Below are 26,428 nucleotides of genomic sequence, written 5' to 3'. Positions count from 1 at the left end.
TGAGGCAGGAGGATTACTTGATCCCAGGAGTTTGAAGCTCCAGTGAACCATGATTGTGCTACTGCACTCTAGCCTGGGTGATAGAACAAGATCCTGTCTCTAAAAAAAATTTTTTTGAATCCTCCACTTTTTTTAATCCTTTTCAGTCTTCTGTTTGAAGAATTTCCTTTCTTCATTTTTGATTCCCTTGGTAAGAGTCTACAAATACCTTTGAGTTTGGTTACTCTATAAGAATGCTTATTGTTCAATATCATACATTTATCATTAGATTTGTAGAACAGTATAATGCTGAAGTCGAAGAGGACATCAGGTATCAGGTTGTCCAACTCTCATTAAATGAATATCCCAAAGAAGGTGACATAGCAGATATCAGAGGTTGATCTCTAATTACTGGCTTTTTCTCTACCATGATAATAAGCCAGAATAATAATTTTTTTTCTTGCTTGGTCCTGTAGAACATGACCAAAATTTGTAGTAGTTTATTCAGTTATTTCTAATTTTTAACAGTGTAACTAAAAAATGTAATTGATCCTGTTAGGCCCTAATGATTCTATCATGTAATTACAGACATAACATAACAAGGTTGTGTTATGTTGTAGGGGCTGGGAGGCTGGCCAAACATACTTACTCGCTAAGTAATTCATCCACAACATTTATGTTCTCATATGTATAATTCAAGAGTTTGCCTCAGCAAAATGACAAGTTGTCACTTATCACAGACCTTCATCACAGATTGTCAAAAACACAGAGAATTTCTCTTAAAATGAGGTCTATGTTGGGTTTGAATGTGTTTACATGTAGTTGGGTGGGTTTCCAAAGTTAAATGTAAAAAATAGATGTTTTATATTACTAGTTGTATTAAAGATATGATAAATTAATATATGTTCTATTTTTTTTTTTTCAGGGAGCTATTCATGCCAAGTACGATGCAATTGATAAAGACACTCCAATTCCTACAGATAGACAAGTATGATTTAGGTTTTGTTAAACAATCTAAGATAATTCTGCCAAATTTAAAGTTTAGGAAGGGTCATGACGAAAGCCTCTTTCTCTCATGAATACATAAATGCTGCTATATACATTTTTTTTTTTTAATGCCAACTCTTTATTCTTGCTCCAGGATCTGTGGGTCAGTCAGGTTCAACTGAACTGGGCTGCAAGCTGTGGGTTGGGTTCAGGTCTGCTCTCATTCTGGGGGCCGAGATTGTCTAAATGCACATGTCAAATTGCAAAGTCTTCCTAGACAATCAGGAATGCGGTTGGGGCCATCAGGGGTGGGCCCACAGAGAGAGCCCAAAGCCAACCTGTGGGCCAAAGATAGTCAAGCAAAGGCTTGGGAGGGCTTCTGTAACTCTTCCAGCCTGTGGCAGCTGAACCACAAGCAAGACATTCCTGGTCGGGTAACCAAACTTTGTTACCGAACACTAGGGTTTCAGTCTAGGTCTCATTGCTTGCCTTACAGAAATCCAATCATTGAGACAAGTGTTGACGGGGAAGAAGGATTTATTATAATTATTATTTTTTGAGATGGAGTTTCACTCTTCTTGCCCAGGCCGGAGTGCAATGACACAATCTGTTGTTAGAGATTTCATAACTCATAATCTATTGTTAGAGAAAGCATAACTCTTATGCTTATAAATTAGTAAGAACAATACCTTAAAGGACTTTAGGTCAAGTTACCTTTTTTTTTTCCTCGTTTCAAGTTTTAATCAAAGCTTGTACATAAAATTACTTTATTTCTGCATCTTCTGAATTGTTTCTTCCTGCTATTTGCCCTTTTCCTTTCCTACTTGGCGAGATTTGACTTTCCGTTCAAGGATCTTTTTGTGGCCTTTGTCCAGTTTTAGTCTGGTGATATCCATCTTGCTGAGGTGAATGCCTATGGGGACAGTTGTGCCATTAGCCTTTTCCCACTGCACCCGTTCAATGTAGATTACACATTTCTTCCTGTAAACCTGGACTACTTTGCCAATCTGCTGACCTTTACAGTTTCCTCGTACAACCTGAACTTCATCATCCTTTCAGATGGGCATGGATCGCATGTTGTACTTCTGTCTCGGCTCTTTGGAAAGAGGGGAAGACATAATCTTCCTGCAAATGTGGGAAGGTGCATTGAAATGCCTTTTACAATTCTTGCTTCGGTCAGACGTCACAAAGGGATTGAATTTCATTTTGGCCTCTCCCACTTCAGTGATAGCCGCAAAAGGGCCAAGTTACCTTTTTAAAAATGTTATCTTTCTTCATCTGAAAAATTTGTCCTTCATTTAGACTAGATTATAAAGGAAAATGTTTTTGAAAAGTATATTAACACATACCTTTTCAGAAGAAATGGTCTGTTTTTCCTGGTTAAGTATTTGTGCAACTTCTTTAGTGTTTTTATAAGATCAATTAAAAAATGCAAAAAATTAGGCACTTAAGAAGTTGGTCTGTTGTGAAATTCATATTATAGCTTCTGCTTTTCCTTATTTAATGAATAAGAGTTAAGGATTTATTGCTAATTATACAATTACTGTTTCAGCTTATTGCTTTGCTATTTTAACAGATTGAAGTGGATATTCCTCGCTGTCATCAGTACGATGAACTGTTATCATCACCAGAAGGTCATGCAAAATTTCGGCGTGTATTAAAAGCCTGGGTAGTGTCTCATCCTGATCTTGTGTATTGGCAAGGTAACTCTTTTAGTTACTAAAACTCTTCTGGAATATTAGAAGATTGTTGCATAACTGACATTTAAAAAATTAAAGTATCTAAACATCCTTGTCTTTGGGAAAATTCAATATTAAAGCTCCAATTCATTTTTTGAGAGGTTTACATGCAAACATTTAAAAAAATCTTTGTATAAATCCTAGTAGATATCATTTAAACACATAATATTTAACATGCAAATTTATTAGCAAAGCAGAAAGAATATTTGGAATTATCTTTGTGGATACATTTTTAAAATGCTTATGCAACTTATTAAATCATTTGGGGCTAGTTGAGATTCTTACAGTTAATGATTTCTAATTTATACTTATCATGGCTATTAGGGCTTAAAAATAGGCTATCACCCTATAGTCCTCATTTTATTTATTGTCTTTTTTCCCTCATATCATTAATGGTTCATATTCTTTATTTTTAGCTTTGCCATTATTATTTTTGTGTTTGATAAAGAATGAGAAACCCATTATAGCCCTATTTTTTTAATGTTATAAGTAGCTGTTTTTATATTTCAATTCTCTATTTCTTACTGGCCATAGTTAAAATATAGCTATTATTTTCCTTAGTTCTGTGTATTTGAGAACTATTCTATACCCTCCTAATAATTTAAGGTAGATTTATGTACGTTTTTTCAGCATGACAGCACATGCACATCATTATTATCAGTAGAAGAAATGTCATATATTTGGAATTCACTTCACAATTTTTAAAAAATTTTTTTTTTAGTAATTCCAAAGAAAAAGAACATAGGCAAAACTCCGTTTCCTAGATGAGAAAGTATGCTAGAAAATGTTAAGTAATTACCAAGGTTACACAGTTAGGGTCAGAGATGGAACGATATCCAAAGCATTGTAACATTCTTACATTTTTCTATTATTGTATTTCTCTTTTCAATTTATAATAATATGGATAATAATAATAACTGATTTATATTGAACATATACTGTGTGCTACACTATCACTCCCCACAGTAACTCATGAAGTAACATATTTCTGGATGAATAATACTTCTAATGTTTAATCTACGTGGATGTAATGCAAATAACTGAATAAGGTATACATCTTCAATTCTACTGGATTATATTTATTTGACTTCTTTCTCCCAACCCCTCTGCGTTAGGTCTTGACTCACTTTGTGCTCCATTCCTTTATCTAAACTTCAATAATGAAGGTAAGCCTCTTTATCATTTAAATAATAATTTCTCATAATATTCTAAAATATTTGATTCAGACATGCAAGGTTTTTGATTTTGTTTTAAGGTTCTTATTCTCTCCCTGGTAGAGTTCTGTGAAATAATCTATTATAGACCCATTTTAGAGAGGTGAAAGGTTAATTTTTTACTGGATAGTTTCAGTTGTGCTAAAGCTATTACTAGGAATTTAGTGGAAGTTGATTTTTCTAAATTCTTTAGAGATTAATTTTTGTCTAAGTATACTTTCTAAAGAATTTGTAAAGAAATCAGTTATGGTGGCACTTTTCTGTGATCTTGTATCTCCAAAGCCTATAATCATTGCATATACCTCTTCCTTAATGAAGACTTTGCTTATTCTCCTTCTTGAGACCATAAAGCACTTTGTATTTATGAAAATTTATCTTGTGTCTATCTTATATTCTAGTTACTTATATACTAACGTTGTAATCGTTTTTTGACAGCGTTTTTTCAGTGACAGGTTATTTTTCCTGCCCTTCTGCAATAACTTTGTTATTGTAGGCTTTTCAATAAATACTAAATTTAAATAACTCCAATCCCTGAAATCACATGTAGACTGTGTTACCATATATAGCTTGAATGTCTAGATGATATTCATGACAGAATTTGCATAGATTTCTGGAATTAAATAGAAATAGCATGATTGCAGAGAAATGAAATTTTACTCTTTGAATTGTTATTAAATACACTGTTCTCTGATGTTCTCACTCATTAATCTAGACTAGAGTTTTTACTGTGTTTAGGTAGGCATAGCCAATTATCACTCATACTGATCCACGCACAGTAAGGGGTCTGTTTTTGAAAATGTGGATTAAACTACTGTTCCTAAATCCAAAGTTCATAGACTCTTGTTTACATCAGCAGCAATTAAGGATCATGAGGTCTGTATAACTTATTAATAATGATTATGCTTAGAAATTTAAAGAAGTTTAGGTAATAAAAGTTTTGATTATTGTGTGATAATGATTGCCACACTAGTTTGAAATTGAAGTTATAGAATTACTTTTGTTGTCTAAAATATTTTCTGTTTTAAAGCATAGAGGCTTTTATCTCTTAATTTTGTTTTTCTACCACTTGCTATCGTAACTGTTATTTAATAGTAGATTCAAGGAATATGTGCTAAGTGAATGCATTACTGCTGGTCATCTACCGTGTTAACTAATTTTTTTACATGCTTTTGCCTTATTCTCTTTTAGCCTTGGCTTATGCGTGTATGTCTGCTTTTATTCCCAAATACCTGTATAACTTCTTCTTAAAAGACAACTCCCATGTAATACAAGGTAAGCAAACGTCTTTCCATGTCTTTTTATAGGGAAACTACTGATATATACTGGTGTGCTGATTTAATACTTGATTAAATTTATGATTTTGACCCCCGAAATGATGATGGTTCATCCAATGAAGCCCATAAAAAGATATGAGAAAGTTCCGTCTTTCCTCCAAATCTACAAAGAATTATGGTATTTTTCTAATGGATATTTGATGTCTGATCTCAGTTCAGTTCAAATGCAGGCATGCTAGTTTGAGAAAATAAGAGACTGCTATTTGTTTCTCTCACAAATTAAAATTGCTCACAAAAAGCTTCACCATCGAACAAGTCCATTGTGAATTAGTAAAAAGTTTAAATGTTTAATTGTGTAAGCAGAATATTAGAAACACTTCTCATTTGTCCCAATTCCCATGCATGCATACCCAAAATATGCTCCCTCTTTCTTAAACTTTCCTAAAATATACCTCCTTCTTAAGAGTTAACATCATAGCATGACCTGTTTATGAATTCTTTCAGGACAACTTTAGCCACATTCAAATTTTTACTTCAATTTCCTGAACTCTTTTTTGGAAGCAATATAATTGAAGTTAAAAATATGCACATTTAGATAGAAAAAATAATCCTAAAATTTATATGGAACAGCTAAGGACAGAACAGCTATCCTGAGCAAAAAGAACAAAACTGGAAGAATCACGTTATCTGGCTTTAAATTACACTGAAGAGCTATAGTAACTAAAACAAAATGAAACTGGCATAAAACCAGACACATAGACCAGTAGAACAGAATAGAAAACCTGGAAGGAAATCATTACACTTATAGTGAACACATTTTTGACAAAGGTTACAAGAACATATACTGGAAAAAAGACAGCATCTTCAATAAATAGTGCTGAGGAAATTAGATCTACATATGCAGAAGAATGAAACACGATCTCTGTCAACATACAAAAAAATCAAATCAATGTGGATTAAAGTCTTAAATCTGAGACCTCAATTTATGAAACTACTATAAGAAAACATCAGAAAAACTCTCCAGGATGTTGGTCCGGGCAAAGATATCTCGATTAATACACTACAAGAAGAGGCAAACAAAGCAAAAATGAACAAATGAGATCACATCAAGTTAAAAAGCTTCTCAACAACGAAGGAGACAATCGACAAAGTGAGGAGACAACTTTGAGCTTCTTATATATTCTGGCTGTATATATTCAGACACTCTGACAGGGATTAACAGCCAGAATATATAAGAAGCTCAAATAACTGTGTAGAAAAGAATCTAACTGATTTTAAATAGGTCAAAGATTTGATTAGACATTTCTCGAAAAAAGACATACACATGGCAAACAGGCTCTGAAAAGGTCCTCAACATCATTGATCATCAGAGAAATTCAAGTCAAAACTACAATGAGATACTATGTCACTCTAGTTAAAATGGCTTTTATGTAGAAGACAGGCAATAACAAATGCTGATGAGGATGTAGAGAAAAAAGAACGCTCATACGCTGTTGGTGGGAATGTAAATTAGTATAACCACTACAGAGAACAGTTTAGAGGTTCTTCAATAAACTAAAAGTAGACCTACCATATGATCCAGAATTCCTACTGCTGGGTATATACCCAAAAGAAAGGAAATCAGTATCAGAGAGATATCTGCACTCCCATGTTTATTGCAGCACTGTTCACAATAGCCAAGCTTTGAAAGCAACCTAAATGTCCATCAACAGACAAGTGGATAAAGAAATGTAGCATTTATACACAATGGAGTACTATTCAGCCATAAGAAAAAATGAGATCCTGTCGTTTTCAACAACATGGATGGAACAGGAGGTCATTATGTTAAATAAGCCAGGTACAAAAAGGCAAACTTGACATGGTCTCACTTATTTGTGGGATCTAAAAATCAAAACATTTGAACTTACAGAGATAGAGAGTAGAATGATGTTCTACAGGTTGGGAAGGGCAGTGGGGGGTAGGACTTGGAGGATACACATTGTTAATGAGTAAAAATAAAGTAACCAAAAGAATGAATAAGACCTAGTATTTGCTAGCACAACAGGGTGACTATAGTCAATAATTTAGTTGTACATTTCAAAATAACTAAGAGCATATAATTGTATTGTTTTTGACACAAATGAAAAATGCTTGAGGTGATGGATACCCCATTTTTCCTGAATGTGTTTGTTATGCGTTGCATATCTATATCAATGTGTCTCATTTACCCCATAAATATATACACGTACTATGTACCCACAAAAATTGAAAACAAAACAAGAAAACTCATACTTTTAAAATAGATAAGTATTTCAGATTTAAGCTTTACTACTTATTGTGTAATCTTGGACAAATAATTTAAGTTCTGTAGGTATCATTTTTTCATATCTACAATAAAAATACTGTTGTAAAGGTTAAACATAATATGTAAATTCTTGGTATATGGCAATATTCAATAAGTGCTATTTATTTCTTAACATTACTGTTATGAGTACTGTTTTTTGCCAGTGTTACTATTATGGCATTATAGACTGTTTTATATCTTTTCAACAAGATTCTTTATATTTTAAGGGCAGGGAATGTTTTTTTTATTCTTTTAGAACAGACTACAAAGCTGTTCACTCTCAATTACTGTTTCTATGACGCTTATCAGATATCTGTTTTAACTTGTTTTTAACTATATATAATTCTTCCTGCTTAATTTTAAACAACTTGAACCTGATACTGTGTTATATATATTATTATGGTTTTATATAATTCAACCAGTTTTCATAAATGAGGTGGGAATACCAGATGTTGTATTTGACTTATCAAAAATTTTGAGTAAGTGGGATCTCAATTAGTAATAATTTTACTTTGTTAGAAATGAATATAAAATTAGAATGTTGGGGGTCGATATAATGAGAAAATAATTAGAAAGGAAGCAGAAAGGAAAATTTAAACTAAAAGAAACAAAGCTAAAAGTAGAAGGAAAAGAATGTGGATAAATAGTTTAGCACATAAAAACATTTATTTTTTCAGCATCATTTACCTTGAGGTATAGAGAAAAGGAATGAAAACTTTTTAAAATTTTGTGTTCACAAGCAAATTGAATCATGTGTTTATTCCTATATATCTGTGTCTACAGTGTAGATGGTTGTTAGAAAATCAAATAATGATCCAGTGTCTGTATGTTAATTTTAAAATGCAAAATCCATTGGCTTTTCTATTTTGAAATCATTTAGTTTGACATGGATATGCCCAATGCTTTGCACATTTTCTACAGTGTGGACTTGTATAAAGTTGAGATTAATTTGAGAAAGATCTTTAGAAGGTACAGCTTTTTGGTTTGACTTTTTCTAATAAGGAGGAGTGCATTTTATAGTGGAAGTTGATTTCTGCTTATAGATTATCTTAATAAGGTCACTGACGTCAAGTACCATGTTACACCTTCTTCATAATTTGTGAAGTAATATTCTATAATGCTGTATCCTGTACCTTATTAAGAACGATGTGTCCCATTCTTTCTAATAGCTTCCTTCTTAACCTTATCAGTGAGGTTTATTGTAGAATTTATAGTGTACTCTTTCAGGCTTCAGTTAATAGAAAAATTGGTGGATTTAATTAAACTTTGGGTAACATCAGAAGATTTCAGACGCTATGCAATATAATCTGTCAGATAGTGACCAAAGACAAATAATCAGGTTAGTATTTGTGCAATATAAAAGGAAATTTGATAATCATTAAAGTTTTCAGCAATATAGTGCTGTTAGTTTCAAAGCTAACATGAAACTGTAATGTTTCCTGAACTTTCCAAATATAAAAGCCCAGATATCATCTTTTTCCCAGTTTGTTGGCCCCAATGAATATACAATGTTGGGCTAAATTTCTATACTTTAGAAAGATGAAAATATTGGGGAATCCTCAAATAAGCAATAAAAACAAGACTTATGAGCTGATTAGACTCTTTCTTAGATGGCTAGATGATGCCTTCCTAGATGGCCAGCTCTTAAAGGACCATATTAGACAGCTTTGTTATATTGATTTCTATTTGGCTATATTCCTCCAAAATTTTATTTTTCCACTGTTTCATATCTCAGATACATACATTGTACGTTAATAATGAATTTCCAATATGAAAAAGACAAATTTCCACACTTTCTAATTACAGACTTTTGTAACAACTTTGTTTTTTGAGACAAGATCTGGCGCTATCGCCCAGGTCAGAGTGCTGTGGCACAATCTCAGCTCACTGCAACCTCCACCTCCTGGGCTCAAGCTACCCTTCTACCTCAGCATCCTGAGTAACTGAGAGTACAGGCATGCACCACTGCATCTGGCTAATTTTTGTATTTTTTTGTAGAGACAGAGTTTGGCCGTGTTGCCCAGGCTGGTCTCGAACTCATGAGCTCAAGCCATTCACTCACCTCTGCCACCCAAAGTGCTGGGATTGCAGGTGTGAGCCACTGCACCTAGCCTTAACACACTTTTAAAAGGCATACTATACAGATATGCAAGACAATATCTTGTTTAATTTATTAATTTCAGTACTATAGTGCATGTAAGATGAATTTAGAGAGACTTATCAGAAAGACCAAAAATGACCATTTAGTTTGATCAATTTATCAGTAATGCATTTAACATCTAACATTATAATTAAAAGACCTCTCAACGATTATTTAATGCTTGGTTTTCTAAGTATTAATAATTTCCTCAGTTATGATTTCTATGAAATTGCATTAGAAATCCTGAATTGCTTTTTAATTTTGAACTTCTTTAAAGCCACCATAAATGTTCTAGAATATTATGATGAAAAAATAATCAGTAGACAAGGTGTTTTAAATCATTTGTCCAATTTTTATATTGACCTACTCAGGATGCTGAGGTAGAAGGGTAGCTTGAGCCCAGGAGGTGGAGGTTGCAGTGAGCTGAGATTGTGCCACAGCACTCCAACCTGGGTGATAGAGCCAGATCTTATATGTTATATAAGAAAAAAGTTTCAGTTAGTCTTTCAGCACATAAGTGTACTGACACTGTGTCATATCAAGTACTGTGTTGTACTGGACCGAGCACAGAAAGTCAGCACCAAGACAAAAGTATGCCAAATTGCAGGGTCTTTATTGCCCGCGGCCACGGAGGACTCGCATCTCTTCAACCTGTGGCCCCGAAAGGAGGGTGTCAAGACTGCTTTATGCCCGTAAAAATCACCTTGGGCGTGAGGGAGAGGGGCGAGGGTGGTGGTGAGAGGGTTCCGGACATTCCAGTGGATTCCTGGGCGAAGATGGGGTGAGGGGCTCCGGACATTCTGAGGGCCAGAGGTCTTTTTTGACATTCTGGTTGTTACTTAAGTGATTCACAAAAGTCAAGATTAGCATTTGTTTACACTTTGTCTGGGTAAGGTGGCGATTATAGTCCTTAATTACTTATTCACCTTTGGGTTATGGAGAGCAGTTTCAACAGAAAGCTGAGGTGTGGTTGAGGTATCCAGTTTTATGGGGCTTTTTACTATGTCACACTGCTTACAGAATTGAGATTCTTACAATAAATATTTATTTCTTTCCCAAAGAATTTCATAATATGTTTGGTAAATGGATGTGAAAATGACTTGTTATAAGTCCAGGAGACAAGTATACGTACTATTATGTTAGCGCCGAGCAAGAAGTTGAGGGGGTTTTAATTTTCTTGTATGTGGTAGCAAAAAGAAGAGACACTATTCTGGAAAGGTTTCATAAAAAGATATTGATGAATTTGAAGTTTGGGTATGAATTTCACTGGTGAGAATAGGTAAAGACATTCTTAAGACAGGGCACAAGGAAGAGGACTGAAGTAAGAGTGCAAAATGGGTTTATAAAATAGCCACTAATCAAATTCTGCTCTGATGGGGTCTGATGGGTGGGAAAGAGAGATGGAAAGTTAAAGAAGGAGCTGAAACAGCACACTGATTATTGGTTATTAAAGTTTGAACAGTGGTTTATTTTTCTTCAAAGTGTTTATTTTAGGCTTAGAATTAGAAATATTCAGCTCTCATTTTGTTGGTTTCCTTTCTGTCAATGTTTTTCCCCTATTTTGTAGAGTTTTAAATTTTACACTTCAAAGTAGTAATTGATTTTTGGTTGGCATAAATATCACATGTACACTTTCTTCTCAACAAATTTTGGGAAAATCCTAAGTCATATATAAGAAACTAATCAATTTAAAAGCTAATTATAGAAATGCATATAAATGCATATTAACTGAATCTTTGAATTACCTTTCCAGAAGTTAAAAGTTTCTGTGTTCAATAGCAACTTGAATTGCTTTTTGGAAAAAAGCAAAAAACAAATAAAAACAATAAACAAAAAACTTTTTGTTACTATACACTAATAATGAAATAGGAACAGCCACAAACAAACTTCTCAGATACCAAACTGGGAAGCAAGTGGTGATTTATTCAGCCCAGGAGCTACAGCGGCATAGATGCCTAGCAACTGAGCTCCCCAACAAAGAAAATCCTTGTCCTTTTAAAGGCTTACAACTCTAGAAATTATATGTGAAAGGGTCTTGATCCGTGAAGTAGGCGTGGGGTACGTGATTTGAGCGGGGGTCTGATCATGTTTAAGTAAAAACAATGCCTTCCAGAAAGATTCCTCCATACCATGCCTGCAACCTACGGGAGTGTGATTAAGGGTGACGCCTGGGTCTGCCAGCCTTTACTTCTCCTATTGAAATGTAATGTAGAAGTCTAGGGAGAAGGGCTTTTAGAGGCTTAATAGGATTAAGGGTCTCCATCCTCATTAGAACTTAAAACATTTTCTACTTTAAAGTTTTTTCTAAAATATTATATATATATTCATGAGACTCGAAAATGCTTTACCTCTTATAGATCAGTAGAAAAATGATCAATTTAATCAAGGTATCCTGTTTTTTTTTTTTAAAAAAAAAAAACTTAGTTCTATTCACTTCTTACCTACAGATATTTTTATGATATAATAAATTGAATTACCTTCTGACCTAAATGAATATTTCTTATTTTCTTGGTCCTATCAAATTATCACTAGCAACATTGCTATTGAGTTGACAAACTACCAATACATGGGAACATTTAAAAATAACGTACTAATTAACTCAGGATTGGCTGTCGAGATTATCTAAGATTACTAAAATTATTCTAAGGTTCAGAATCTTAGAATGCCAATTGTATGGAAAAAGATGGAGGAATTTGAAGTCTACTGATTAGCATTTCAGCTGTACTGGAAAACAAGTTTATAACTTGCAGTACAGGTATGCTTTAGGCTATTGAGAAAAGGCAGCTTCAGCCTAGTGAGGAACAAGGCAGCCTACATTTAATCAATGAAAATTTAGCATGTAAACATACTCTTGTAGTGTTTGATAAAACCAAGGTATATTCACACTTGGAAGATGTTGTTACCATGTCAATCTGGGAAATAAAATTAAGTGAAAATTTCCCCAATTTTCTGTTTACCTGTATGTCTTTCTAAAACCTTTGAGGGGAGAGAATGGTATCTTTTTCACTGTGATGTTCCTAACATTTAATATAGTACCACAGATAGCTAGAGTGACTATATAACTAAATTGGGATGTTTCTGAGAGTTAAAAGGAGCAGTGTACCAGATGCTGGGTCTACAGGTGACAACTGGGATTCTCGCAGGCAAACTAGGAGATAAGTTTATACTATACATATATATTCAGTAATTCTTGGAAGGAGAAAGAGGAAGAGAGACATACAAAGTCTAAAGTCCAGTTGTCCAGTTGTCAGAGGTAAGGAAAAAAAAAAATCTTCTTTCTCACCAAACAGTAACAACGAGAGAGAGAGAATATGCAATTTCACTCTAAAGTTTATTTAGTAAGGTAGTGCATTGTGTTAGGTTGGTGCAAAAGCAGTTGTGTTTTTTCCATTATTTTTAATATATGTGCAACTTAGTGTACATCTTTGCCATAATGACTTTAATGATATATTTGGAGATTGTAGTGTACAGTATTGTGATTTTTGAGAATATCCTATATCATGTGACCAAGGAGATTTTTCCTGAAACAGTAAATGTTCTACCATTACTAGACATATTATGGTAACTATTAAGTGGGCTTGTTTGTAGGTTGTTCTTTTAACTAGAGCAAGATATGTGAGAAGGAAATAAAGTGGTTCATAAATGTAGCCCTAAAGATTACTTTTCTCTTTCCTTTCTCTTCTTTTGAATCCCTTTTTCTCACTTAGTTATAAAATCTGGTGCTTGTTTTTGTGCCTTTACTAGATAGGCCAGATTTTACAGTAGAAAACTTTGTAATGGGAATAATTTAGGTTCGTTTGCATTAAAATAACGCTTCTTTTGAGTGCAGTGAGTCAACATGTCACCAAATGGTTTCGTTTGGGCACATTCTCAGTTGACAGCAGATATGTGACTCCCAACCTATCTATATTTGTCATCTTCAGGATAGACTAGTAGTCTGCTGGAAGACAACAGACAGTTACAGAATTGAGGACACTGTTTCTGATATGTGAGCTGAGGGAAATATTTGCTTTAAATCTCACCCATCACCTTTCATTTTCTTATCCCAGCTAAAAGAGTGAAAACTGAAAAACTTTCCAGAAGGGAAAAAATAAGGATATCCATATATGCATATTAGCATATCCAAAATTTCTGAAATTTTGTTTCTGCATATATTTTTTGAATTTTTGGGGGAAAACAGATGGTTTATTTATAAACAGCTGCACAAAAATATGGTGTTATATAAAATTCTTATAATAAATTTATTGGGGATTGTCATGTTAATGTATATAATTAAGCTGTTTTAAAGAAGAGTAACAACAATTTTTAATGCAGAGCAATTAGGGAAGACGACAATTTATTTTCATTTTATATTTCATTGCAAAAATTAAAAGGTATAAGGTTTTACAAATATAAAATGTAGAAAATTTATATTAGATAGATTTTGTACAGAAATATAATAAACTTCCCTTGAAGCTTAAATGGGAAATTTTATAAGAACTTTATTTTTTTTTTTAAAGAAAAGCATGTCTCTTTTTTATAGGTCACACGTAGGTTAGCGAATACTATTTTTGAAGTTAAGACTCTAGATTCATATCTTCATTATATAGTATAAATCACAATTAGAGAGTGTTTTTTTTAACTTAGGTTCAGGGTACATACACAGGTTTGTTATATATGTAAACTGCATATCATGGAGGTTTGGTGTGCAGATTATTTTATCACCCAGGTAATAAGCATAGTAGCTGACAGGTAGGTTTTCTATTGTCTCATTCCTCTCACCTTCCTCCCTCAAATGGTTCTGGAGTCTTCTTTGTGTCCATGTCAATTACAGAGTTTTAACGACATTTTAATATCTCCTTAAAAAGAGTCAAGATTCCATGATTCCATGGAATCCTTTGTTTTATTTTGACCATTGGTCTGGGTTTTGTTTGTTTCTTTGTTTTTGTAGCTATTCTAAAATTCTTTCATTTTGATTTACAAATCAAAAGGCATGCATTTATTTTGATATTTTAAAAATTTATATTAGGGGACTTTTGAATGCTTTTTTGAAGTAACTTGGAATACTACATTGAGCAGATTTCATCAGTTATCTCATGATGCTCTCTTTAGAGAAAAAAGTCTTTCTAAATATAACAGGCCGTACTGTTATCTCATTTGAAAGCATGTCCTGAGCAACCAAAACTTATATTAGTTTTACAAATTATATTTGCATATATAAAAGAACATATAATGTATAATTTTTAATAATACATAAAATAAATTTATATATTTTATTTCTTTGTGTGTGTGTATATATGTGTATGCAGTTATAACATATAAATCCAATCATCAGTGTTGGCTGGGTGCGGTAGCTCACACCTGTAATCCCAGCACTTTGGGAGCCGAGGTGGGTGGATCACTTAAGGTCAGGAGTTTGAGACCAGCCTGGCCAACATGGCAAAAACTCGTTTCTGCTAAAAATACAAAAATTAGCTGTGCATGGTGGCAGGACCATATTTTCATGATGGATTAGATTTCTTCAATGGGTCCTTAATTAGCCATGTAATTTTACATAGTAATTATTTTTATCAGGCTCAAATAAGAATGATATTTAATAAACTGGAGCATAGCTGTAGAAAATTGCCTGGGGTGTGAATTTCTGTTTTAAAATGAAGCATGCTTTTTAGAAGTTAATAACTATATGCTTTCATTGATATACAGTTGAACACTTATGATTATTGATATTACATTTCTCTGGTTTCTGAGAAAATTGGACTGTAAACACACCATCACTAATTGGAAGGAAGAATTAAAAAGCTAAAGAAAAGTTAAACCCAGAAATTTCCTGGGCTCTTCAGATATATTTTGGGTGTTCACTTTGGTCTGTAACTCTTGAAGCTGATGTAAATTGAACCTTTTTTGTTCAGAGAGGAAAAAGGTGAGACAATGGACAGATAGAATGTGTTCTATTGCAATAGAATGAAAGTCAGGTCAAGAAAAAGTATTACTTGAGTATTTTTTTTTAATCCTGCATGGGTAAAAGTTCACATTAAATGAGGAAGTCGGCTTTGTCATGGAATATAGCGCCTCATCTTTTTTTCTTTTTGCCCTGAAGCTCTTCTGTATAGGATATGTGACATATAAAATATTTGCTTATAGGCAAATACCTATTATATTAGTCCATTTTCATGCTGCTGATAAAGACATACCTAATACTGGGAAGAAAAAGAAGTTTAATTGGACTTACTGTTCTACATGGCTGGAGAGGCCCCAGAATCATGGCAGGAGGTGAAAGATACTTCTTATATGGCAGCAGCAAGAGAAAATGAGGAAGCAAAGCAGAACCCCTGAAGCACCCATCAGATCTCATGAGACTTACTCACTATCATGAGAATAGCACCTGAAAGAGTGGCCCCCATGATTCAAATTACCCCACACCCCATCCCTCCCACAACATGTGGGAATTCTGGGAGATACAATTCAAGTTGAGATTTGGGTGGGGACACAGCCAAACCATATTATCTATAAAATTCATATGATCATTAGAGGCAAAGTTTTATTTGAGAAAAATAAGGGAAGACTACTTGTACTGATGGACTATCAAGAATTTAGTACTGTCTCTTGAAATATTAAAAGTTAAACTGAAAAAGCAAGGCAGATATTATTTTTTGAAGAATATTTTCACCAAATAATTGGTTTTAAAAATAGATGTTACTTTACTGTAGGAGAAAGTTGTGATTATTCAAGGAAAAATTTTATGATGTTACTGTCATTTCAATTTTTTTAAAAATGAGGTTGTCATCTGTAATCTCAGTGCTTTGGGTGGTGAAGACGAGAGGATTGCTTGAGCCCAGGAGTTGGAGACCAGCCTAGACAGTATAGCAAAACCCAGTCTATATTTAAAAAAAAAAAGTTGAGCTGATTGAAATGTGTATTAATCTTGGTTTTTTAATTAGTAAAAATGTAATAGTAATTTGCCCTTGAGTAGATTGTTAGCACCATCTTGTTTAGATTAGCACATGGTAAGTAAACTGGCAAGAACAGTTAATTTTTGAAAGAATGAAAAAAAGTGAAGAGAACATATTCCTCATATTTCAACTGAACTCTATGAATTGTAATAGGATTAGAATCAACAAAAGATATTTTTAATTGCCTGCTGTATCCCTACTTTCTGATTAAATATGGCATTAATTCTTATTCCTAAATATGCCAATTGTTAAGCCTTAGATGGAAATAAATTAGAACTGGAACAGATGCATATATTTTATCTGTATATATAAACAAATTTGAAACATAATTATTCCATTTTGACAGCTTATAAATGTTCTCCCTTATTTAAGGATCTGTACACTTTATGAACATTCAACAAATACAAAGCAGATTTAATATTACTAGAGAAAATATACTTGTAGAGTTTAACAGGAAAACATGATTTATCATGGGTACAATTTGTGACTCAAGAAATGAACCGATAACTTTGAAGGTAGAAAATAGATTATGACAGTTTTTTGGTATACTTGTTTAATAATTAGCAGCAAGTAATTAAAGTATTAACAAAACAAAATTACCTATTAAAGTATTCTTATGGAGAAATTAAATATCATTCAATGTATAAACAAAACTATATTTGAATATTATGTCCTTGGAGTACTGTGTAAAAATGATGATTGTCTCTAACTTTGTTATTTCAGAGTATCTGACTGTCTTCTCTCAGATGATTGCATTTCATGATCCAGAGCTGAGTAATCATCTCAATGACATTGGCTTCATTCCAGATGTAAGTACTTAGAGCATTATTAGAACGTGTGATTAAAAAAATAATAATAAAGCGGAATTAGTAGCACAAAAGTGTATTTTTAAAATTTTTGTTTTCATAGAAGCCGTATCTGAACAAGTTACTGCTACCAATTATAGCCTTCTGTTAGAAAGTCTGTGGCTACTTTCCAAACTCCCACTTTAAATAAAGAAAATGTCATTTTTCTTAACATAGTTGATACTATCAAATTGTTTTGAGAAACTCATTAGTGATAGTGTTGTATTAAACTATGCTCTGAAGGCTTTTCACTTCAATTTTATGATATTCAAGCCTAATTTTTAAGATATACAAGATGTATGCTTAAGTGAAAGTAACTTCTTCTGTGTTTTACTTAATGTTACCTTAGAACCTTAGATAGATTTTGGTTTTTCTTTCCTCTGTAGTCCACATCAAGCTAAAAGTCAGAATTGAAAATCAAAGGTTGGCCATACAATGACTTAGCCTGTTACTAATTTGTTGTTTGTCACATAGAATCAAGTGTTTTTAAAGATTGTTCAATAAACATGTATCAGAACATCACATTGTATCCAACAAATATATACAATTATTATTTATCAATTAAAAATAATAAATAACGGTGGAGAAGAAAAGAAATTAATAACAAAAGTTACCTGCTTGTTGATGGGGTTGCAGTTGGTAGTGTAGGTGTAAGGGAAATTATTTACTTGTTATATTTGACATTATAAATTTTTTTTAACAGTGTGAGTGTATTACTTATTCAAAAGTTAAATTGAAGGCACCTGCCCTCAAGCAATTATAATTTTTTAGGAGGATGCTTTATCAAAAATTATTGATAAGAAAACAAAATGTTTATGGTACATATTGTTAAAGTAGGAAATGCAATTTATAAAACAATATTATGGTATTATCTTATTTTCATAAAATAGAATTTAGTGTATATGCATATATACATAGGAAAAGTTGAAAGGCTATACTCTAGAATATTAATTATGGCTATATATGGTTGCAGGAGTTATGGGTACTAAGGTGGCTTAAGTGCAATTTTTAATTGTTTTCATTTAACGTGTTAGTTTTGTGATGTGAAAAAATTTTAAAACTATGTTATATGATCATGTTTAATAGAGTACTATATATAAAGCAGTTTTTTAAAAACTTTATTCTTACAATGCATGGGAAGAAATACATTTTATATTGAGACCCAGGTGCACAATATGATCATGTTTAGTAGAGTACTATAAAGCAGTTTCTTAAAAACTTTATTCTTACAATGCATAGGAAGAAATACATTTTATATTGAGACCTGGGCACACAAAATTTGAGTGGTGATGTGTAGTGCGTGTATATAACTGAAATAAGTGTTATAAAACAGTGTTTTATGCTTCCTACATGTGATGCTTTGTGCTATTCTTGAAAATGTCTTCATTTAATACATTGATTTAATGAACCTAAATTTGAAAAATACTTAAAGGATTTTTAAAAATCAATAAAAACTGATTTTTAAAATTAAAAAATAAAAATAAAAGGCTGAGTACATTTTCATTATAAATATGAGGTGTAATATAATAATACTAGACCCAGTCTTAGGGCTAGAGTTGAAGAAACTATCAAGGAGCTAATTGCCAAGTTGGTAATGGTGTTAGATTGTTGAGTAAAAATGGATACTAAATATCTAAAACATAGACTAAAAGAAAGGATAATTGATTTCAAAAAGTTTCCTTGAAGGCACCTAATTAAATTGTGCTCAGCAATGAACCAAAAACAGAAAACATTTATGTAGACAAATATGTGTGGAAACGGTATGGTGGCTCGTGCTTAGAAGGCTGAGGCAGCAGGATCACTTGAGGCTAAGAGTTTGAGACCAGAGCAACATAGCAACACTTTATCTCTTTAAAAAATAATGTGTAGAATTATAAAGACAATCTGATAAAAATCCCTGGACATATTCCTGAACACAGATAATATTAAGAAAGGAAACACGCAAGGAAAAATAACTTTTGTTTATCAGAAAATTGAATTCTGAATGAGTATGATGTAAGAAACAATGTTGAGCTAAAAGTATTGTTAAAACGTAATTAATATGAATACATATTAAATGTTTACTGTGTACCAAGCACTGTTCCATCTTCTTTAAATATTATCACTCATCAAATACTACAAGTTGATAAATCTGTTTAAACAGTGACTGTTATATATAAATCTGATTTGGGAAGGACTAATAATGTGAAAATAAAATTCTAAATAATAACATGAAAGGTAAAAGTAGGTGGCAATCAGTTAAAATGTGTCTAATGATTTAGCATTATTTAAATAAAATGCTCATTTTATTTAGACATTAAGTCAGGGAACCTTTCAGATCTGAGATTTGATTTTACCCTCCTTGAAAGCTAATAAGTTAGCCTGTTACTGTTTTCTGAGTACTGGAAGAAAACATAAGATTCCTGGGCCAGAGACAAAGGACTTTATCACTGACAGGACAGCAACCAGTATGAACATTAGCATATTTGTGTTGATTTCTCTTGCTCTCAAATCCTATGGAGACAACATCAAGGACCTAGATGATGCTTGCGTATGTAGTGGATTACAAGAGAGAAACTATCAGCTTAGAGAATTATATATATATTTTTTAATGGATATGCCTTCCCTTTGTTCGAGAGAGAGCCTTTTTCTTCTAAGGCTATTAGTAAATCTGTCCTTTGTTCCAAAGTGAGATTCTATTTCTGTTTAACAAGACTGTTTTTTTACGAACATATTTGAAAAGGTAGTTCACAGCAAAGGACAGTAAATGTCTCTCCTCACAAAAAATTCAGAAGTTCAATAATGCTTGTTAAAAATTTAACTTAATGGCTGGGTGTGGTGGCTCACACCTGTAATCTCAGCACTTTGAGAGGAGGCTGGCGGATCACAAGGTCAAGAGATAAAGACGATCCTGACCAATATAGTGAAACCCCGCCTCTACTAAAAATAAAAAAATTAGCTGGGTATGGCTGTGTGCACCTGAAGTCCCATCTATTTGGTAGACTGAGGCAGGAGAATCACTTAAACCCTGGAGGCAGAGGTTGCAGTGAGCCGAGATCATGCCACTGCACTCCAGCCTGACGACACAGCAAGACTCCGTCTCAAAAAAAAATTAATTTAATGATAATCCTGAAAAGAACAGAATATATAACTTCTATACCAAACCAATGGAGGGTGCAGGATAGAACAAAGAAAAGACATTTAATCCTATAAAAACAGAAAGAACATAGAAAGAATGTAAGCTAATTAAATGGCTTATTAAAGGAAATTTTCAGATATTTTTGAAAATCCATCTTTATAGTACTTATGAGATAAATATGAAAACTTAAAGATACTGGCCAAAGGAGATTTTTAAAAAGGCAATTATTAACCAAAACAACATTAGTGATATTAATACAAGCTAATCAAATATAAGAGAATACATAAAACAGACCTGTCCATGTATAGAATTTGGTGGTATATGACAGAAATGACTGTACAATTAATTAGAAAATAAAATATTATTAATGGTCCTGATTGAATAACTATGTGGAGGACAGTGTAAATGAAAGCCAAACTTCATACAGCACATAAAAATAAATTATAGATTTACCAGAAGACCTGAATTTGGAGTGTTACATTTATATTTGTAATCTAGGAAATAATTCTTATTAAGGTTACAGAAAGTATAAAACATAAATTTTAAAAGGATTGAAATTCAGGAGTGGTACAAAAGAGGCTTCTATTGTATTGGTCATATTTTATTTTGTTTTAAAAAATTTTAGAGCAAATGTGGCAAAATGTTAATACTTGTTAAATCTGAGTGGAGAGTACATTGGTGTTAAGTGTGCTGCTATGCAGGATGAGTGAATTATTCAATAATTCAATAATTATTATATAATGTATTTATTTATGTTTCCCCATTATGATCTACTTGTAAAATTACTGGAGCATTATTGGTTCTTATAAAAAATTCTGCAATAGCAGTATTACTACGAAAGTAATACTGATTTATATAGTGTCACAGGATTTTTTCAGTGCCACTTCACCAGCCAGAGACCTTTGTGGCCAGCAATGCCCATGCACAGGCCTTGCTTGGCCCTGGTCTTGCCATGGGAGGTACCCTGCCCACCCAGCCAGCCAGGCTCTGCTTGGCTTGAGCTCTGGCCCAGATCTGGCACTTGCCCCACAGCTGAGCCAGGCATGCAATGACCTGCTTCCACCTTGGGAACCAGTGTCTGACGATGGGAATGCTGTGGCACTTGAACAGGGATGGACTTGTGACCCTGAAACACCAAAGGGGGTGTTACAGCATGCTAACAATTCTTTCAGTCTCACATCCACAGCCCAATGAATTGGTTGTGTGGTGCCCAGCAGTTCCTTCTCCCATTGCTCGGCAAGTGGGAAGGGAGTGCTACAGGGTAACAGCTTTGTTTGCACTCACCATTCAGCGGGTCCCAAGTTCTTTTCCCATGTCCAAGAATGAGGTTATGCTGACAGCCAGTGAGTGAGTGAGTCAAAGAGTTTTACAGAGTGATAGAACAGCTCTCAGCAGAGAGAGGAGCCTGAGTTGGGCAGCCCCCTTACCTGAAGTTGTGTAGTCTTCCTGCCACCTAAAAGTGAGTAATCCCAAAATGTGGCTGGAGCTGGGGCTTTTATGGGCCCAGAATGGGAGTGTATGTGCTAATTGGTTTGTGAGTATGCAAAAAAAGAAAAAAAAAAAAAAAAAAAAAAAAAAAAAAAAAAAAAGGCACCACTCAAAGATAGGCACAACAGTGTGAAAAACTAATTAGAGAAGGGTAGGTATATGTAAATAGGTGAGTAGTAGGGATCAATCAGAGGAAAGCATGCCAAACAGAAGGAAAGGTTCTTAATCCAGTCTGTGGATTTATCTGAGACCTGTATCTTGTTTTTTAGACTTTAAACTGTCTTTGGTTTAAAGGTTGGATTTTACCAGGGACTCACCCCATCTACCTAGGGATTTTTCTGCCTCCTCCTGCTATCAATAATAGTGTGAATAGTCTTCAGAGACAATTGTTAAGTCATATGGGATAGGAAGTAATTCTTTGTGGGTTAGAAATATCCAGCACATGGCAAATGCTGAGCATTCCTGACCCCCAGCCACTGATTGCCAGTAGCAATCCTCTAATCATTGTTACAAAAAAAAAATCCCTCTACACTCATTTCTGAATAATTAATTTACATATACTTCTTAATGCCCTCTATCATGGTTCTGTCAATTGTTAAGAATTTTAGAGCAAACAAAAAGAAACAGGGGAAACATATCTTAACCTGAAGAAGAGTCCCATCTACGACTCTTTTCTTGTCACAGAGAGTGGGCAAATTAAAATTATTTACAAAGCTAAAATTTTAATACAAAAATTGTTTTTTGAAATCTTTTTTTTTTAAATTGAGCTGTTTCTCAAGTCTGTGGATAATATAAAAATCATGAGGCCATTTTTAAATTCAATTTTGTGAACAGATTTAATGTTTTAATGTAGAGATTGTTGACAGTGAGTACCTGTGGGAGGAGCATGATGAAATGGAGGACTTTTAAAAACGTGTTTCTAACTATTAACATTTTTAGTTGCATTTTATTAGTTTATGTATATAGCATTTTAAAAAAATTCTGAGTGATCGTCTTTAATGTTCTACCTTTAAAATAATTATTGAGGTAATGTTCTATGCTTCTAACAACAGTACAGGCTAGATTCATCAAGGAGAAGAGTGGGTACTTTGATAATGATTTACCAAACTGAGTTTCCAACTCAAGAACTAAACCTATCAAAATAAGCCCTCATTAATCTTTCATCATTGAAATTCAGGCTTCCATTGTAGTAGAGATTGTGATTTCTGGGTTTTTTCCATTTGCTCGGGGTCACAGAGCTCTGAATACTAAGCACTGCTAAAGCTTGAATAGTTAGAAATATTGTACACTGATGTGATGCTTAGATTATACAAGTCAAGGTAGTTATGTGATTTACATATAAGTAGAGTGAATAGTGTGATTTGGTAAAATTGGGGCCAGACTGATATTTATCATTTTTGTCTTGGTATATATTTCTGCTTTTAAAAATATACTAGACTTCATTTAAAATGAGAACAGGAAAGTATGATTCATTCTTAAGGGAATTCTATTCCTGACATTCTGTGAATAGTATTCAGCTTGCAAATTATGAAGAGTTGTCAGGTAACCATTAAGAGAAAATGATAAGGAGTGTATCAGTACTGTGTGTGCCTTTTCAACCTAGCTAAAGATAAAGCTAAAGAATTCCTTGATATGCTGGTAAAGCCATTGTCATTTAACTGCAATCTGAAAGGATGCTTATACTACTTAAAAGCTTATCACAATCATTTTCAAATTTTATATTCAGCCGAGTTTAAAGTAATAGAAAATATGAAAAGACCACTCTGAAATATTTATGTGTTTGTTCCTTTGTTTGTTCCCGACCTTCATTATGTTGTTACATAAAGAAAGTTTAGATCTTAGTCTAAAGAGAATACGGACAATGAGCTTTTCAGATTTTATCAAGATATGTATAATTACAGGAAAAGCTAGGAATATCCATCTATTTAGAGTATCTCATACTTAGAGTCCCACTAACCAGTTGTAGTCTCTCTGAACAGTCCTGGGATGTGTCCTCTTGTCTGGTAGCTGCTGTGGTGTCCCCAACATTAGTACAAACTCCATTCTGCTGACATTGGATCCCTTAAGGCCCTTGAATACAAATAGCTTATTAAAGTCTCTCTCGTAGTGAAGCTTAATTACTTTTCAGAAAGTGCCCAGATCTTAGAAATCAAAGTGGCTATTAATAGTATCAGGTATGATAAAATTATATTTTGGTACTTTCTATCTACAAAACTATACACACAAGTTAAATATCTAGCAAGTTTTCCAATTTAGTAAATGTTCGTTTGCATTACCCACCACATCTGTTTCTAATCTGTGTATCTTTATGCAGTCCAGAAACAGGTGAAAGGAAGTATGGTGTAATGCAGCAGTTCTCAAATATTTTGCTTTCAGAACCGCTTTATATTCTGAAAAATTATTGAGGACCTCAAAGGGTTTTTGTTTGCATGGGTTATATCTATCGATATTTATGGATATTTAAAATATATTTATGTATTAATTCATTAAAAAATAACAGTAACAAACTCATTGCATGTTAACTAAAATAACATATTTTTTTTCTGAGAAATAGTTACATTTCCCCCCAAAATGGAATCGTGGTATTGTTTTATATTTTTATAATCTCTTTACTTGTTTAAGGACATAAAGAAAATGTTACCTCGCACAGACATGTGCATGGTTTCTCAGGCAGTGGTAGTTTCTTGAACTTCTCAGACCAGTGCTCATTTTTTTTTTTTTTTTTTTTTTTTTGAGACAGAGTCTCACTCCATCACCCAGGCAGGAGGAAGTGCAGTGATCTCAGCTCACTATAACCTCTGCCTCCTGGGTTCAAGTGATTCTCCTGCCTCAGCCTCCTGAGTAGCTGGAATTACAGGTGTGTGCCACCATGCCTGGCTAATTTTTTTTGTGTGTGTATTTTATGAAACATTTTCCTCTTTTCTTTTTAATAATAAAGGTGGAAAACAGAAAGTTCTCAGTCCTTAGCTATGTTCAATTAAAACGTAAAACAACAACAAAAAACCTGTAATGATGATGTCTCTGTACATCTTTCATATCTTCTTGAAAGATGATGCAATACTTTGGCTGGCACAAAAAGAAAAATGAAGGATGGCATAATAGTGATGATTCATTTTAATACTGTACTATTCTTGTTGATAACTCCATCATTCTTCTTTTTTTATTAGTATTTATAAGCATAGTTGAGAATAGTTAATTGGTAATGATGAAATAATTCTTATTGATAAATGAAATATTTTTAGTGCCTAGGAGTCTATTCTTTTTACTTTCCACTCATACCTCTCCTAATTAAAAAAAAAAAAAAGAAATGTGAATCTTTTGTTATATGACTTACTGAGTTTACCAAAACTTTGGCTTGTTAAAATACTTGTTTTATTACCGAAGTTTCTGGATTGTTATAAGAGTGATCATTGTAACTCCTATATGTAAGTCTACTAAATGCCACATCCTCTGCCAGGTGTACTACATTTATTAACTAATCTTCACAGTGATCCTAAAGGTTCAAGGAGATAACTTTACTAGGTCACAAAGTACAGATCTTTACTCATCCTTTTCTTTAGGGTCTGTATATATGTTTCCCTAATATACATGTAGAAGATCATGGCAAAGCATTAAACATATGGTCAATATATATTACAGAGAAGGCGTATAATAATTTAAATATGAAAATACTTCTGACAAGATATATAACATAGTATGCTTGTAAAGGAGGTGGATTAAGAAAATCAGTAGAGAGGGACTTACCTTTGTAGTAGTAAAACATAATTTTCTGCTTGTCAGAATCAAGAAAATTATCCCACTGCCTTTGTTTTTCCTGCTGACGGTTCTAAATTTGACATTACCAGACCACATGGAAGGATCTCATTAAAAGCTAAATATCACTACTTTTGCTTGATATTGCTAGGGGGCAGTATTTACTTAGCTGACTGTGTAGAATAGTACTATACCAAAACAATTGTACGTAATTTCATGATCTGGAGAAAATACTTAGAGTATGTATTATTTCTTTTCATTGGATTTCACTTTCTATTAAATGAGGAAATAGCTAGTAATATCTCGATTCTTAAATTGCTTTTCTTTTTAATTAAAACCTTCCTGGTATTCAAAATTATTGTGTCTTGATGTATTACATGTATCAGGCTATATTATGAAGCTATACCAATATCCTGAGAAATTATTTAAGGTGAAAATATAAGATTTTAAAAGGAAGAAATATAGAAAGGAAAAATAATAGACATTACAATCTCACAGAATATGTTACCTATTTATTAATCTCAATTATCCTTAATTGATAAGAGGTTCTGGTAAGCACCTAGGAGCTGTTATATTAAAGATATTTATTCAACTTGAACTTGAGATCCAAGATGGCTGATCACTAGCAGCTCGGGATTG

At 33.2% G+C, this 26,428-nt stretch overlaps 1 protein-coding gene across 4 annotated transcripts in view; it reads left to right on the top strand.

Moving 5' to 3' along the window:
• The window catches only part of LOC108289427 (TBC domain-containing protein kinase-like protein), a 114,151-nt gene that overhangs the window by 79,105 nt on the left and 8,618 nt on the right, over positions 1 to 26,428 (top strand). For 3 of the 4 annotated variants that reach the window (XM_017508862.2, XM_037731615.1, XM_017508874.2), the window contains 6 exons: positions 905 to 967; positions 2,543 to 2,669; positions 3,821 to 3,871; positions 5,108 to 5,191; positions 17,309 to 17,394; positions 22,306 to 24,176. In XM_017508862.2, coding sequence (XP_017364351.2) covers positions 905 to 967; positions 2,543 to 2,669; positions 3,821 to 3,871; positions 5,108 to 5,191; positions 17,309 to 17,394; positions 22,306 to 22,443 — 549 coding nt within the window. In that variant the 3' untranslated portion in view covers positions 22,444 to 24,176. Of the gene's footprint in view, positions 1 to 904; positions 968 to 2,542; positions 2,670 to 3,820; positions 3,872 to 5,107; positions 5,192 to 17,308; positions 17,395 to 22,305; positions 24,177 to 26,428 lie in introns of those variants that run through there. The other variant, XM_017508856.2, reaches the window with a different exon arrangement.

Source organism: Cebus imitator, unplaced genomic scaffold, assembly GCF_001604975.1.
Source record: "Cebus imitator isolate Cc_AM_T3 unplaced genomic scaffold, Cebus_imitator-1.0 Scaffold17, whole genome shotgun sequence".
NCBI lineage: Eukaryota > Metazoa > Chordata > Mammalia > Primates > Cebidae > Cebus > Cebus imitator.
The sequence above is the reverse complement of the archived record's forward strand: the minus strand, read 5'-3'. Positions and strand labels throughout refer to the sequence as shown.